At 35.9% G+C, this 12,976-nt stretch overlaps 1 protein-coding gene across 1 annotated transcript; it reads right to left on the reverse strand.

The window, feature by feature from the left end:
* Positions 1-18: 18 nt before the first annotated feature.
* eIF2Bbeta (eukaryotic translation initiation factor 2B subunit beta) lies at positions 19-12,160 on the reverse strand. The gene is made up of 10 exons (XM_085200032.1): positions 11,965-12,160; positions 11,664-11,750; positions 4,284-4,416; positions 3,733-3,852; positions 3,198-3,374; positions 2,669-2,764; positions 2,278-2,376; positions 1,432-1,532; positions 1,164-1,250; positions 19-627 (listed from the first exon to the last, which is right to left on the reverse strand). Exons 1-10 carry the CDS (start codon positions 12,048-12,050, stop codon positions 555-557), a joined length of 1,059 nt encoding a protein of 352 aa, XP_085056158.1. The 5' UTR covers positions 12,051-12,160; the 3' UTR covers positions 19-554.
* Positions 12,161-12,976: the final 816 nt, after the last annotated feature.

The raw sequence follows: 12,976 nt of genomic DNA on the forward strand, positions 1-12,976 counted from the left end.
AAATAAAAACAAAACAAAAAATGTAAAAATAAAACATTTTATTATACAGATATAGTAATTTTGACAAGAATGAGTCTCCAAGTCACACTGCACTACCCAGATAATTTTATTAAAATTTACTTCAATATACTATATACTTTCCAAAGCTATTATAAACAGTATTTCTCTCAAATTCTCAAAAATAAATTGTAAAACAATGAAAAACAGTTACAAAATATTAAAGAGTTTATATTTATGGCAGTATTTCTAATAAAGAGTAAATGAAAGCTTGTAAAAAAGGCCTAAACTAAGCCTTTATGGTATAAATGTTGAGTGTTCTGTTTTTAGAGACAATAACTAGATTAGCAGAGATGGGTCTTATTGTATAATTTAGTAATTCTCTACTTTCGAAATCGTTAAAGGTTGCAATGATAACAAACACATGGTTGAGAAACACTGGCCACAACACCAGAAATTATAGGTTTTCGAGCAACATTTTTAAAACGACGACCTTAAATTATTTACATTTAAATACAGTCCCTAGTTGTTCAGGTCACAGTGTAATGTTTCAGAAGTTACAAGTTATAGTCGTTGGGATCGTAGAGCTCTGATAGCAGTCTGTAGATGTAAGATGGGGAGCTGCCTCCACTGGAATAGAATAGAGAGAATTTTATATAAATATTATATATATTATAAATTTATAGTGACAATTTAAATTACACTATTTTCCACCCAATAGTTGAGATATTAAATATTTAACACCGCGCCTCTTCTACCAGAGAAAAAAAAATCTTTGTGTTGTTATTAGTAATTAATTAAATAAATAGAGTTGTGCAAAAAAACTAGCGCTTCTCGAAACAATCTTACTATTTTTTAAAACTCTAAATTGATTTTATAAATAAATTGATTGCTTAAATGCAACTTTATATTTGAAGTTTGTTTATTATTAAATTGGAAGTTTATTCTTGTATCTTTACAATATCAGTAGGCAATGATGAAACTAGATAGAAAGACAAAATATTCCATTTTTAGTTTAGCTAGCTACCAAACATTATATGTTAGGTAGCTACCAAACATTACATGTTAAATAGGGAAACTCAATGCTGCACAATAAAAGTTCCACTTCAAAACCTATTTATTTACTAATTATGTACTTCATCAGCTATAGTACTGTATATACTTACAGGTTAGTGATGAACAGAGTGATATGATCTGGAGGTACTAAGTCGTAGAGAGGCGCCTCCACTCTCACTAACGCACTTTCAGCACTCCTAGAAATGGAAAGAAAGAAATAAAACATAATTAATATTAGTATGTATAGGATTTTTAATGACATATCCAAATATTTCAATTTCTTAAAGCAAATATAAAATAAAATAACTAACTTTTCTCTATTTAGGATCAAATTATACGTGTGTTGTAATGGTAGTGTATTGTAGTGGTGATACTCACTGGTAGGGCAGCGCGTGCGTGGCGGGCGCGAGCGTGGCGCAATGGTCGCGGTCGCGAGCGTGTAGCGGAGACAGCGTGTATAGCGGAGACAACACTATCACCTGTAGGGGCGAAAATAATGCTTTTATCATAATTTATAAATATTATATAAGTTATAGATGCCAGTCGTGGGGCAAGGCACAAAGTGTGACATATTCCATTTCTTCACCCTAGTGTCGAGGCAAAGTGCGGCGTTGAGTTCCATCAGTCTTCACGCAATGCTTCCAAAATTCGGCGGAAAGTGGGCAACGGAGTGCCTTACACTAGGTTCTCTCTGCCTACCCTGCCGTGTGCGAGATGCAACGTGAAGCTGATTTATTTATTTTTCAATTAATATAAGTAATATTTATATTTACGGTAATATTTATATATACGGTATTTATGATATTACAAATAATTATTGTCCCGAATTTACAGTTAAGGAGTATAAACAAAAACATTTTGTAATCTCTCAACAATGTACAATGTGCTAATGTTAATCACTTCACTGAAAGTCTTTAGGCAGAGGCGACAATGACAATGTATAGTTTATATTGTTTTCTGTTACTATGTGTTTTTAATAGCCAATATCTCGAAATAGGTAAAGTCTCAAACTATGCTATATAGGATAAAAATAGTTGGAAAAGACCTCCTCTATCACAAGTAAGAGTTTGTCTAGGTATATACTAAAGACCCTGTATAAGCGTACAATATATGTTTCTTGTGTCCCTACGCCACAACACCTCTGATATATGTGTACATATATGAATGAAATAGGCTACTGTGTGTTTCTTTGTGTTTATGTATGTGTATTTATAGTAGAAATACCTCTACAGCTCGATGTAAGGCGGCAGTAGTAACAGCCAGTGCGCCGGCACGTGCTAGTGCTGCACCGCCTGCTAGTGCTGACACAGCACCTATTATCACCTAAATAATATTGAACATTAATAGCTACAACATCTTAAAGTAAACATGCTCTCTCTCTCTATACGGCATTGGGTTCCGCGTGATAGCTTAGTGATGTTAAAACAAATATAACTCAATTAAACAAACTAAAACTGAAATGACTTCCTAGCTAATTTCTTGAGTCTACTATTTCAAATAGGGTAAGTTAAAAAGTTACTAAAAAAACAATGTAATTAATTGACGACGCCATATTTTTTTTAAAATAATATCTGGACATATTTTTATTTTAATTAATGTAAATAAGAAAATATACCTTGTTGACTCTAGGCATGAGCGCAGCGACGGCGGCGGCGTTAATGACCGTCACGGAAATACCCGCGTCGGCGATACGTACCGCCATTGCATGACTCTATACACAAAAATAAGAAAAAATAATGAATCATTCAATTCCGGTGAGAAAGTAAAACTGATTTTCACTATTATTTTTGGTTTCCACTATTCTTACACATTTTAAAAAAATATTGAACCGGATTAATCGCGTATATTTAGTTTTATACTATTTTGGAAACCCGGCATTTCTAACACTTTGCAGTAGTTTGCACTTTGCCATGGTCACGGATAGACTGAGGTGGCATTCATCTGTCAGTTGACATAATAATTATATCAAACTACCGCCAACGATTTTTTAATTTTCTCGCGTACTGACCTGTATTAATGCAGAATGAGCTGACAGTATCTTGCCCTCTGGTATGGTAGGTTTGAGACTTCAAGGATTTCATGAGTAGGTTTCAACTATCAGTCAACCACCCCTATCAACCTTTTATTAACCATTGTATATTTACCTCAGTTACATCAGGTCCTTCAGCCAATAACACCCTGAACCTTTTAGTACTGGAACTTTTCAAGAAATTCTCCACAAGGCTTGATGTACCATATGTTAAAACTAACTCATCAGCGTGGACATGTTCACGGACTTGAGAACATATGGAGGATGTGCTGGTGTCTAGCTCGGCTCGTATCTGAAGTCATAATAATGAGGGTTTGTACTTTTAAAAAAACTTGAACAAACCAGGATTTAAACCCGTGACTTGGAAACTGTGCATAAGAAAAATGTATAAGAATTACGACATCGCTTGATGAGAATTAATCTTTGTTTCACTTTCACACAAACACTATTGAACAAATTTAGATGAAACTATAGAGTAGATAGAAGGGTAAAACTCTTTATTGCATAAATAAAGAAAAAAGCATTTTACAAGAGACAATAGCTTGGACAGTAGAATAACACAAAATGTACAATTTATATAAAGATTTTATATAATTTGGATATATTATCATAATGACTTTAAGTGGACTATAGATAGACAGATATTTTACCTCAGATATCTGATCTCTTATAGGTTCCCTGAGATCAGTAGCAGCCGGTCCAAGTGTTGCTCGACGGCTAGGCGCTGCTAGTACTAAACGCTGTAGAGATTCGCCCGCACCTTCTACACTCTTTGGGAAATAAAAACTCTTTACTTTCTTTGAGAGAAAAAAATTGGTCAAGCGGGAGTCGTACACACCTGCTGAGTTTTTAACTTATAAAAGTTTTAATATAATTTAGTATATTTTATTTTTAATAGAAGATGAATTACAAATATAAATTTGTTATGGTTTTTTTTTTAATTTAAAATGTTCATAATATTAGTTCAAGGGGAATATTAATTTTAGCTTGATCCTCCACATGATATTGAATGGAAATTAAAATGAACAGACAGAGTAATAACAAAATGATCCTATAAGGGTACCAGTTTTACTTTTAAATTATAAAATGTTAACCCAGAACCATATTTAAAATATTTATTAGGGTATCTCAAGTGAATGTATACTCTAGAGTTTTTTAAATACCTATATAATTATATTTTTAGTATAAGTTTTACTCTTACCTGATTAGCATGAGTCCTCTGTTCATCCCTTATAGCCCGCAACACTCGTCGCACCATGTTGGCCGCTACCAGCTCTGTTGGTAGTGCTTGGATGATGTGACGACCAGAGGCACGCACTGAGTTACAGAGCGATCTGGAATTGATGTATTAGGGGCTGTTATATATGAATTATAATAGTAACATTGTGTACCTACATTGACATTTATATTTTATAATTGTAGTGATTTATTTAGCAAAACTGATTTATTTTCAAAGTACCCCATACTTTGAAAATAAATCAGTTTTGCTTCATACTTGAAACTTGTGGTATCATTTTATTGGCGACGAGGAAAATTAAATAGATTTTTGTGGAAATGGCGACTAATATCGCTAATATAGTATTTCCGGGACATTTTAACCCCAAGACAGACAAGTGGTGCGATTATAAAGAACAGTTGCAGTGCGCTCTCGACGCCGCGGGTGTTTCCGAAAGTGAATTTAATAATAAGGGACGTTCTCTGTTTCTATCACAGTGCGGAAAAGAGACTTACTCGTTGATTGCATCATTGTTAGCACCCGCGAGACCGACTAGCGTGGAATTTAATGAAATTCTTAGTGTACTGGACAAATTTTTCGAACCAGAGGTTAACGAAATACTAGAAAGTGATAAATTTCATAAACGCCGGCAGTCACCTGATGAGACCGTACAGGATTTTGTGGCTGCTATCAGTTTATTGGGCGCTAAATGCAATTTCACAGACTTAAAGCGCCAACTGAGAGACCGACTAGTATTGGGTATACGAGACGAGCGCTTGCGACGGGATTTGTTGAAGACGAAGGAGCTGACGTACGAGGCGGCAGTTCAGACGTGTCTCAACTATCAAGCGACGTTTCCGGATTTATACGGCAATACTGCGGGACTGAAACAAACTCTGTCTGACGTCACAGTACCGATGGAAATCGGTAGAATTAAATCGAACGAGTGTCGGCATTGTGCTCGGGTGCACAAGTCGGGCGAGCGGTGCATGTTTTCGAAGGCAAGATGCTTTTTCTGTAAACGTTTTGGACACATCGCAGCGGTTTGTAATAAGAGACCTAACAAGGTGCACCAGACGAGTGATGAGGCACAGAACGACGCTATTGGCGGAGAAGGGTTTTCAACTGAAAACATGATGGGTATTTACGTTTGTGCTGATAATTATAGACCTCCAATAGTAGCAGATGTTACTTTAGATGACGTTAAGCTGTCAATGGAAGTGGACTCTGGAGCTTCGAGGACAATAATATCTAAGGAGACGTATCATAAACTGTGGCTCACCCCCCCGCCTTTGAATTCTACCAATTTAAAACTCATGACGTGGACTCATGACCCCTTGAAAGTGTTAGGTATTGCGAATGTACGTGCAATACTCGGAGACAAGGCAGCCCAATGTGAGCTCGTGGTGGTCTCCGGTCGTGGACCAAGCCTGTTGGGGAGAAACTGGTTTCAGGCATTAGGACTGCAGATTTCAGGCCTGTGTTGGTCCGCCGAGCAAATTAGGCCTTATAAAGAAGAATTCCCTGATTTATTTATGGATGGTCTAGGGATGTACAAAGGGCCGGAAGTTTCCTTAAATGTTAAGCCAAATATAACGCCACGTTTTTTGAAAGCACGCCCCGTTCCATTTCCATTGAAACATCAGGTTGAGGATGAATTGCAACGCCTGGTGAAAGAAGGGGTTTTAACACCTGTCAGATTTTCGAAATGGGCCACGCCCTTAAGAATTGTCAAAAAAGATGATGGCTCATTACGTATCTGTGGGGATTATCTTTCAACGGTAAATGCAGCTATAGATACGGATACGTACCCCCTACCAACATCAACTGAGGCTTTCGTTAAACTTAGTGGAGGGCGTGTATTCACTAAATTGGATCTAAAACAAGCCTATACTCAATTAAAGGTAGATGAAGAAACTGCTATGCTCTTGACACTCAACACACCTATTGGTCTGATGAAGGTGAATAGGCTAGCTTTCGGTGTGAGTGCAGCCCCGGGTATTTTTCAGAGAGTGATGTCGTCTGCCCTCGCGGGGATGGATGGAGTGGCATGTTTATTGGACGACATTGCCATAGCAGGAAAGACATTACATGAACACAACCAACGCCTAAGAAATGTGTTATTGAAACTTCAAGAGATGGGCTTGCGTCTTAACTTAAAGAAATGTGTGTTTGCAGCTGATAGTATTACGTTTTTGGGACATATGATTGATGCAGAAGGGCTGCACCCCTCCCCTGCAAAGGTGAAAGAGATACAAGAAAAATCGGCTCCAACTAACAAAGAAACTTTAAGGGCTTTTCTAGGCTTATATAACTTTTATGAAAAATTTTTGCCAAACAAGGCAACTGTGTTGGAACCTTTATATCGCTTGCTTGAGTCAAAGAGGCCTTGGGGATGGAGTAAAAAGGAACAGGAAGCATTTGAGACGGCCAAGAGGTTACTGTCGTCGGATCGAACGTTGGTTGGCTACGATATCAACAGAGAATTGCTCCTTATATGTGATTCGTCGGAGTATGGTCTGGGGGCTATCATTGCACATGTCATGGACGATGGTTCAGAAAGGCCGATAATGATGGCATCACGAACTATGCAAGCGCATAAAAGAAGATATGGCCAAATCGATAAGGAGGCACTGGCTATAATTTTTGGATTGACAAAATTTCATGACTACTTAGCGGGCCGGCAGTTCTCTATTGTGACGGATCACAAGCCGTTGATAGGTTTGTTCAACCGGGAGAAACCTATTCCGGATCAGATTTCACCGAGAATGTTGCGCTGGTCTTTGAAGCTGGGGTGTTACGATTATGACATTAAATATAGACCGGGGAAGCTGATTGGTAACGCAGACGCGCTTAGCAGATGGACAGCCCCGGATACATCGACAGCGACTACAGACATGGTTAGAGATGTTTTACTTTTGGAAGAGCAGCCTAGGGGTTGGAATTTGGACGTGCGCAAAATTGCTGAACTCACCAAGAAGGATATATTGAGAAGAGTTTCGTTTCATGTTTTACATGGTTGGCCACCGCGTAATAGCGACCCTGTGCTGCAACCATACTGGACGCGAAGAGAGACTCTTTCACACAATAAAGACTGTTTATTGTGGTGCAATAGAGTCATTATACCTGCGGCTCTTCAAGACCAGGTACTTAAACTATTACATGCCCCACATGCGGGATCGTCCAGACAAAGGCATATGCTAGAGGGTACGTATGGTGGGTAGGCATGGATAACCAGATCGAAAGAACGGTGAGTGCGTGTGAACTATGCCAGGCAGTCAGAAATAATCCACCAGCAGATCCACAAACGTGGATTACCTCAGATAAAGCGTGGAACCGTGTTCACATAGATTTTGCAGGACCATTCCAAGGAAAAACTTTTCTTGTGTTGATTGATAGTTACAGCAAATGGTTTGAAGCTGAAATCATACCCTCAATGAGTGCATCCACTGTTGTCGTAGTTTTGAGGAAAATATTTGCTGCACAGGGACTTCCAGAGGTTTTAGTGTCGGACAATGGAAGAGCATTTAGCTCTGATGAATTCAATTCATTCTTATCTAAAAATGGAATCAGACATTTGTACTCACCGCCGTATCATCCGGCAACTAACGGACAGATCGAACGTGCCATTCAGACGTTCAAGAATAAATTAAAGAAAATGTCGTCGTCTGAGATGCCTTGGAGTGAGAAATTGAGTAAAGCTTTATACTATCTTCGTACGGTGCCAAACAGCGTAACAAATAAAACGCCTGCAGAGTTATTGAACGGTCGTAGATATAGGACAGCGATATCATCTCTCCACCCGGACTCAGTACCCTTTACTACTGAGATGCAACTGGAGGCAGCGGCACACAGAACACCCGCACGCACCTTTGCTGAGGGCCAACCAGTGCTAATACGGAAGTATGGTCCAGGTGAGAAGTGGCAAAGAGCTAGTGTCGAGATGATTGAGGGTCCTAGCTCCTACAGGGTGCGAACGGAAGATGGTGAGTTGCAACGTAGACATGCTGACCAGATCTTAGCACGTACTGTAACATCACCAGTAATTGATCAGGACCCGATTGTTGATGACCGTACTGCTCGCAGCTCAAGATCTGGAACAGCTACACCGGATATGCCTATTGAGATACCACCACCAGAATTGTGGCCAGATATAATTGGAATCCCAAGCACTGATTAGATTAATATTTTGTAATTAATTATTTTGTTAACTGTTTGATTGTATTGTAATGATTATTTCAACATGTATGGTTATGGGGGAAAGATATCTATACTAATATAATAAAGCGGAAGAGTTTGTTTGTTTGTTTGTTTGTTTGTTTGTTTGTTTGTTTGAACGCTAAGATCTCTGGATCTACTGGTCCGATTTACTTTGTTTTTGTTTTGTATGAAAGCTGCATTCTTCAGAAGTGCTATAGGCTATATAATATTACATTACATATATATACTAATAAATTAAAATACTTTCTAATTTGACATGCAATTTATTCTGCCATGTTAATAACAACCGTCGTCGCTACGCGACCGCGTTCGTTACCGCGTCATTTTGATATTGATCCTTGTGAAAATAAATATAATAGTCACTTTTAGCATTTCATCTAGATTGAAATTATATTTCTATAGAAATTATATTCTTATATTTCAAGCAGGCGTAGCCGCGTCCGGGTCCGCTAGTACTTAATAATAAGAAAAATTAGCTTCACGCTGTATCCCGCACAGAGCACCACTTTCTGCCGAATTCCGAAGGCATTGCGTGTTGAGTAGCAGAACTCAACGCCGCGCTTTGCCTCGACACGAGAGCGAAGAAATGGAAATATAAACGTAAATAAATATTTTACCACCTCGAGTGGGGATCGAACCAACAACCAGTCGGTTTTACGGTGCACATTGTGCCTCTGCGCTACGACTGGCCCCTGAGAATAAGAAGTATGAGAGCTTTATTAGCTAGAGCGTTTAGATGGTGTGCCAGAGGTGCGGGTTCGAGTCTCGCTACGTTCGAATTTGTATTCATTTTCTAAATTATATTATACACCACAGCGATTTTTCACCTTGTCTGTTTAAAAATTGATTCATACCAAAATAAATATGAAAAGAAGATCATCATAACAAAATATTTTAAATTTATAATTGATAATATTAAAAGTCAAATGCCATGATGAGTAGTTCGGGTGTGAAGTAAAAACACGAGGACAATAACGTGCTTTAGAAAACGTGCCTTTTATGTTAAGTGTCTCAGTCGACAATTTGGTTAATCAGAGCATTAGGGTACTTCCTTTCCTATCTGTCTAGATAAAATCTAGTGTTGAAACACTTAGTTCTTCTTCTTCTTCTTTATTTAGTTTGCGGAATCCAACGAAAAGAAAAAAAAATAATGTAATTAATTGTCTTCCTTCTCTTCAGCTTAAGTTTCAGGCGCAACTAAAACTAGCTTTAAAAAACTCCACTTCTACTTCTCCACTTTCCACTTGAATCAGGCATTGCGAGTAAAAAAAACATTTTAAATAGAGATCGAACTTACAACTTACATATATACCTTATTTATACAGATTCTCAAACGAAATTTGAATTGATTACTATTGCGTTAGGTTCACAACGTAACCTTCCCCTTCTTCCTTAAGTAACCTCCTTAGGTAAGGAATATCACGACTGTGCTATAGAATTGTCAAACAAATCTATTAATTTATTACGCCACAATATAAATGTGTAACAAAATACTACAAATTTCGGCATAAAATTCAAAAAAATGTTTATGGACGCTCGCTGTGGTTACCAAATATAGATTGTCATCAAGATTACTATCTTTTATTAATAAAATATTAATATCATATTAATTTTTAATATATGTTTTGTTTTTTTATGTCGAGGTTCTGATTATAGAGTTAATTAAAATATATTTTGTCTGAGGTCTGTCTATAAGATATATCTGTTATTGAAATTATATCATTCTAAATTTCAAATGTGTCTTACATTTAAAAAAAAAAAGGATATAATATATTTTCACGCTCTATCCCGCGTAATTTCAAAAAAGCAGAGAGAAAGAATCGAGACCCTCCGTTCCCTGCGTTTATTCATTATTCTTAATTTCTGCTTGAATGCGAGACATTGCGTTTTAATATACAATGTTTATAAATATATCACTAAAATGAGAAACGGAATATTATTTCAAGTAGGACACAAAATAAGATATTTGAATTGTTACTACTTTATTGAGTTTACCATCAGGCTTAACATGAAAATGTAGGGAAAAGAAATATATTTTCAGTTCAGTTTATTTGATGCAGTTTCCATTATTCCCCCACTCACAATTAACCAAAAGAATTGAATAAATGACAAACATATATACCGAAATAAATAAAAAAATTAAATGAAAATTAAATTAATGATTAAATTTGCAGAAAAATGTCGTCAGCTTGTTTAAAAAATATTTGAAAATGAATGCATGTCTAGTTCATCAGCTATGAATAATTTATGTACTGATTATAATATAAATATAAAATGTGCATAATGCTTATAGTTTGAAAATCGAGGCTTATTTCGTTTAGCTAAAACTTTGCCAATAAAATTATAATTCAGTATTTTATAAAAATATTTTTCAGTAATTAAAAAATCCTTGTCTATGAGTCACGTAAAAACTACTGGATAGAAATGAATAAATTTTTGTATTCTTATTCTGGTTTGACTTACGAAAACAAGTTGTTCATGATTGAATGTATAACCATTAACGATTCTGTTGGTAAATGCGGCATAATAAAAGTATTAAAGGTGGTAAGCGGGCGAAGCCGCGAATGGGCCACTAGTGTTATATATGAATTATAATAGTAACATTGTGTACCTACATTGACATTTATATTTTATAATTGTAGTGTGGGGTACTTTGAAAATAAATCAGTTTTGCTTCATACTTGAAACTTGTGGTATCATTTTAGGGGCTATGGTATTGTTTATATTTAAAATACTAACTTTTAAGCAATAATTTCATGGATAGGCAGAGAAAATTTTGTGGAAATTGAATCATTCTTCAAATCTATGGAAACACTGCCGGCATCTGTATTTCCTGTGACATACAATGTGGGGGTTTTCAAAGAAAGGGTGAATAGGTATCTTCTAGGCAAGCGTGCACCACCGTAGACCGCATCAACGCTCACCAGACTTGATGCGGTCAAACGCAAGCCTATTCCATATAAAAAAATAAAAAAAAACAAAAAGTTTAAATTGTCATGTAGATTCCTTACAAAGTGTATCCAGTGCATCACTGGCTTGAAGCTTAGTAAACTTTATGCCTTCAGTTGAACCTTCAACATAATTTTAAAAACAATACTTATTAAATAAATACAATATATCAATTATTAATAGTCTTAAACTTACAATGCATTAGCACTCTCCGATTCACTGATGATTTGCTCCAGCAAGTCTACTGTAGCTAGAGCTACCTTTTCAGGACCTTGTATTTTTCTGTAATAATAGAATAATTAATAGACACAACGTCAACGAATGTCAAGTCAACGAATTCTGTACAAAATTATTTATATGTATATTAACTGTGTCTTATTTAACGTACGTTTTATATTGTTACCATTGTCCATATTGTATAGTAATCACAAATTGTATAAAGCCTTTGACAAATTGTAAATAAAACATATTTTTTGAACCAACAAAAGTAACTCACCCACTACGAATACCCGACACATATTTCACAATTGCATCCATAGTTTTCTCATCTAATTCCTCCAAATTGCCTTCAGAGGGTGCCATTGTTATATTTTTATTAATTTTATGTTATATTAATTTAAATAGAGATTCAAAAAGCTGATGAAACAGTATAACCTTTAAAGCGCAAGTGACGTTTATGTTTACTTGTCAGTTTGACTTTGACAAAATGACATTTGACGTTTGCATTGGATGGTGTTAACAAAAAAGAATTATTATAAATATAAAAGAGTTAGCTACATTCTAGTCAGCTTGTGACCTATTTTAGTCTTCTGTTTTTTATTTTCCTTTATACTGCATTTATAAAAATGTGTTCGTGTTAAATTTGTGATAAATTCTAATTTTTATACAAATTTTGTAACAGAATCTTGTAATGACATGAACAATACTGAATAAGTTTTATTTTGCATACGCCAAATTGGTATTGTTATCACATTTGTAAGCCATACTTAGATCCGCCACATGCTATGCATGGCGTGTGGAGCTGAGCAAAGCTATGTTGGCGAAATTTTTCGAAATTTTCTATTTTGTCTGCACGCGCTGGGTCGGGTTAGTCAAATTTCAATCTAGGTCATACACAAATCGCGACCTAAATGTGTACAAAAAAAAAAGTGAAATATTTGTTCAAAATCACTCTCATTTAATTCTTATAGACTAACCTAATACAGGAAAAATATGAGACCAGATCATTATTCGTTTTGGAGAAAGATGTTCGATGCATAATTTTTTTGATGACCACAGAACGGACACAGTTCTACAGAAAGTATAAAGTATTAGTGCAACATGTATTTGTTTGGTTTCCTACTTCTAATAATAATCGTATTGGTTAATAACGTCCTTGATTACGATGTGACATCAATATTGTCACGAAAAATTAAAAAAATCTAGTAAATGTCAGATTCATACATCAGATTTCTTCAGTCTTAAAAATGTAAGATAATAAATAGAAAAAAAAATAATTTCTTACAATT

The sequence above is a fragment of the Heliconius melpomene genome, chromosome 17 (genome assembly GCF_056956725.1).
Source record: "Heliconius melpomene rosina isolate 202511_hmr_F chromosome 17, ASM5695672v1, whole genome shotgun sequence".
NCBI lineage: Eukaryota > Metazoa > Arthropoda > Insecta > Lepidoptera > Nymphalidae > Heliconius > Heliconius melpomene.

Coding starts and splice junctions, on each gene's coding strand:
- eIF2Bbeta (XM_085200032.1), bottom strand. CDS start 12,050: ATGGCACCCTCTGAAGGCAATTTGGAGGAATTAGATGAGAAAACTATG. Junction 4,417..11,663: donor TCGGAGAGTGCTAATGCATT/GTAAGTTTAAGA, acceptor CATCAATTCCAG/ATCGCTCTGTAACTCAGTGC. Junction 3,375..3,732: donor TAAGAGATCAGATATCTGAG/GTAAAATATCTG, acceptor TTATGACTTCAG/ATACGAGCCGAGCTAGACAC.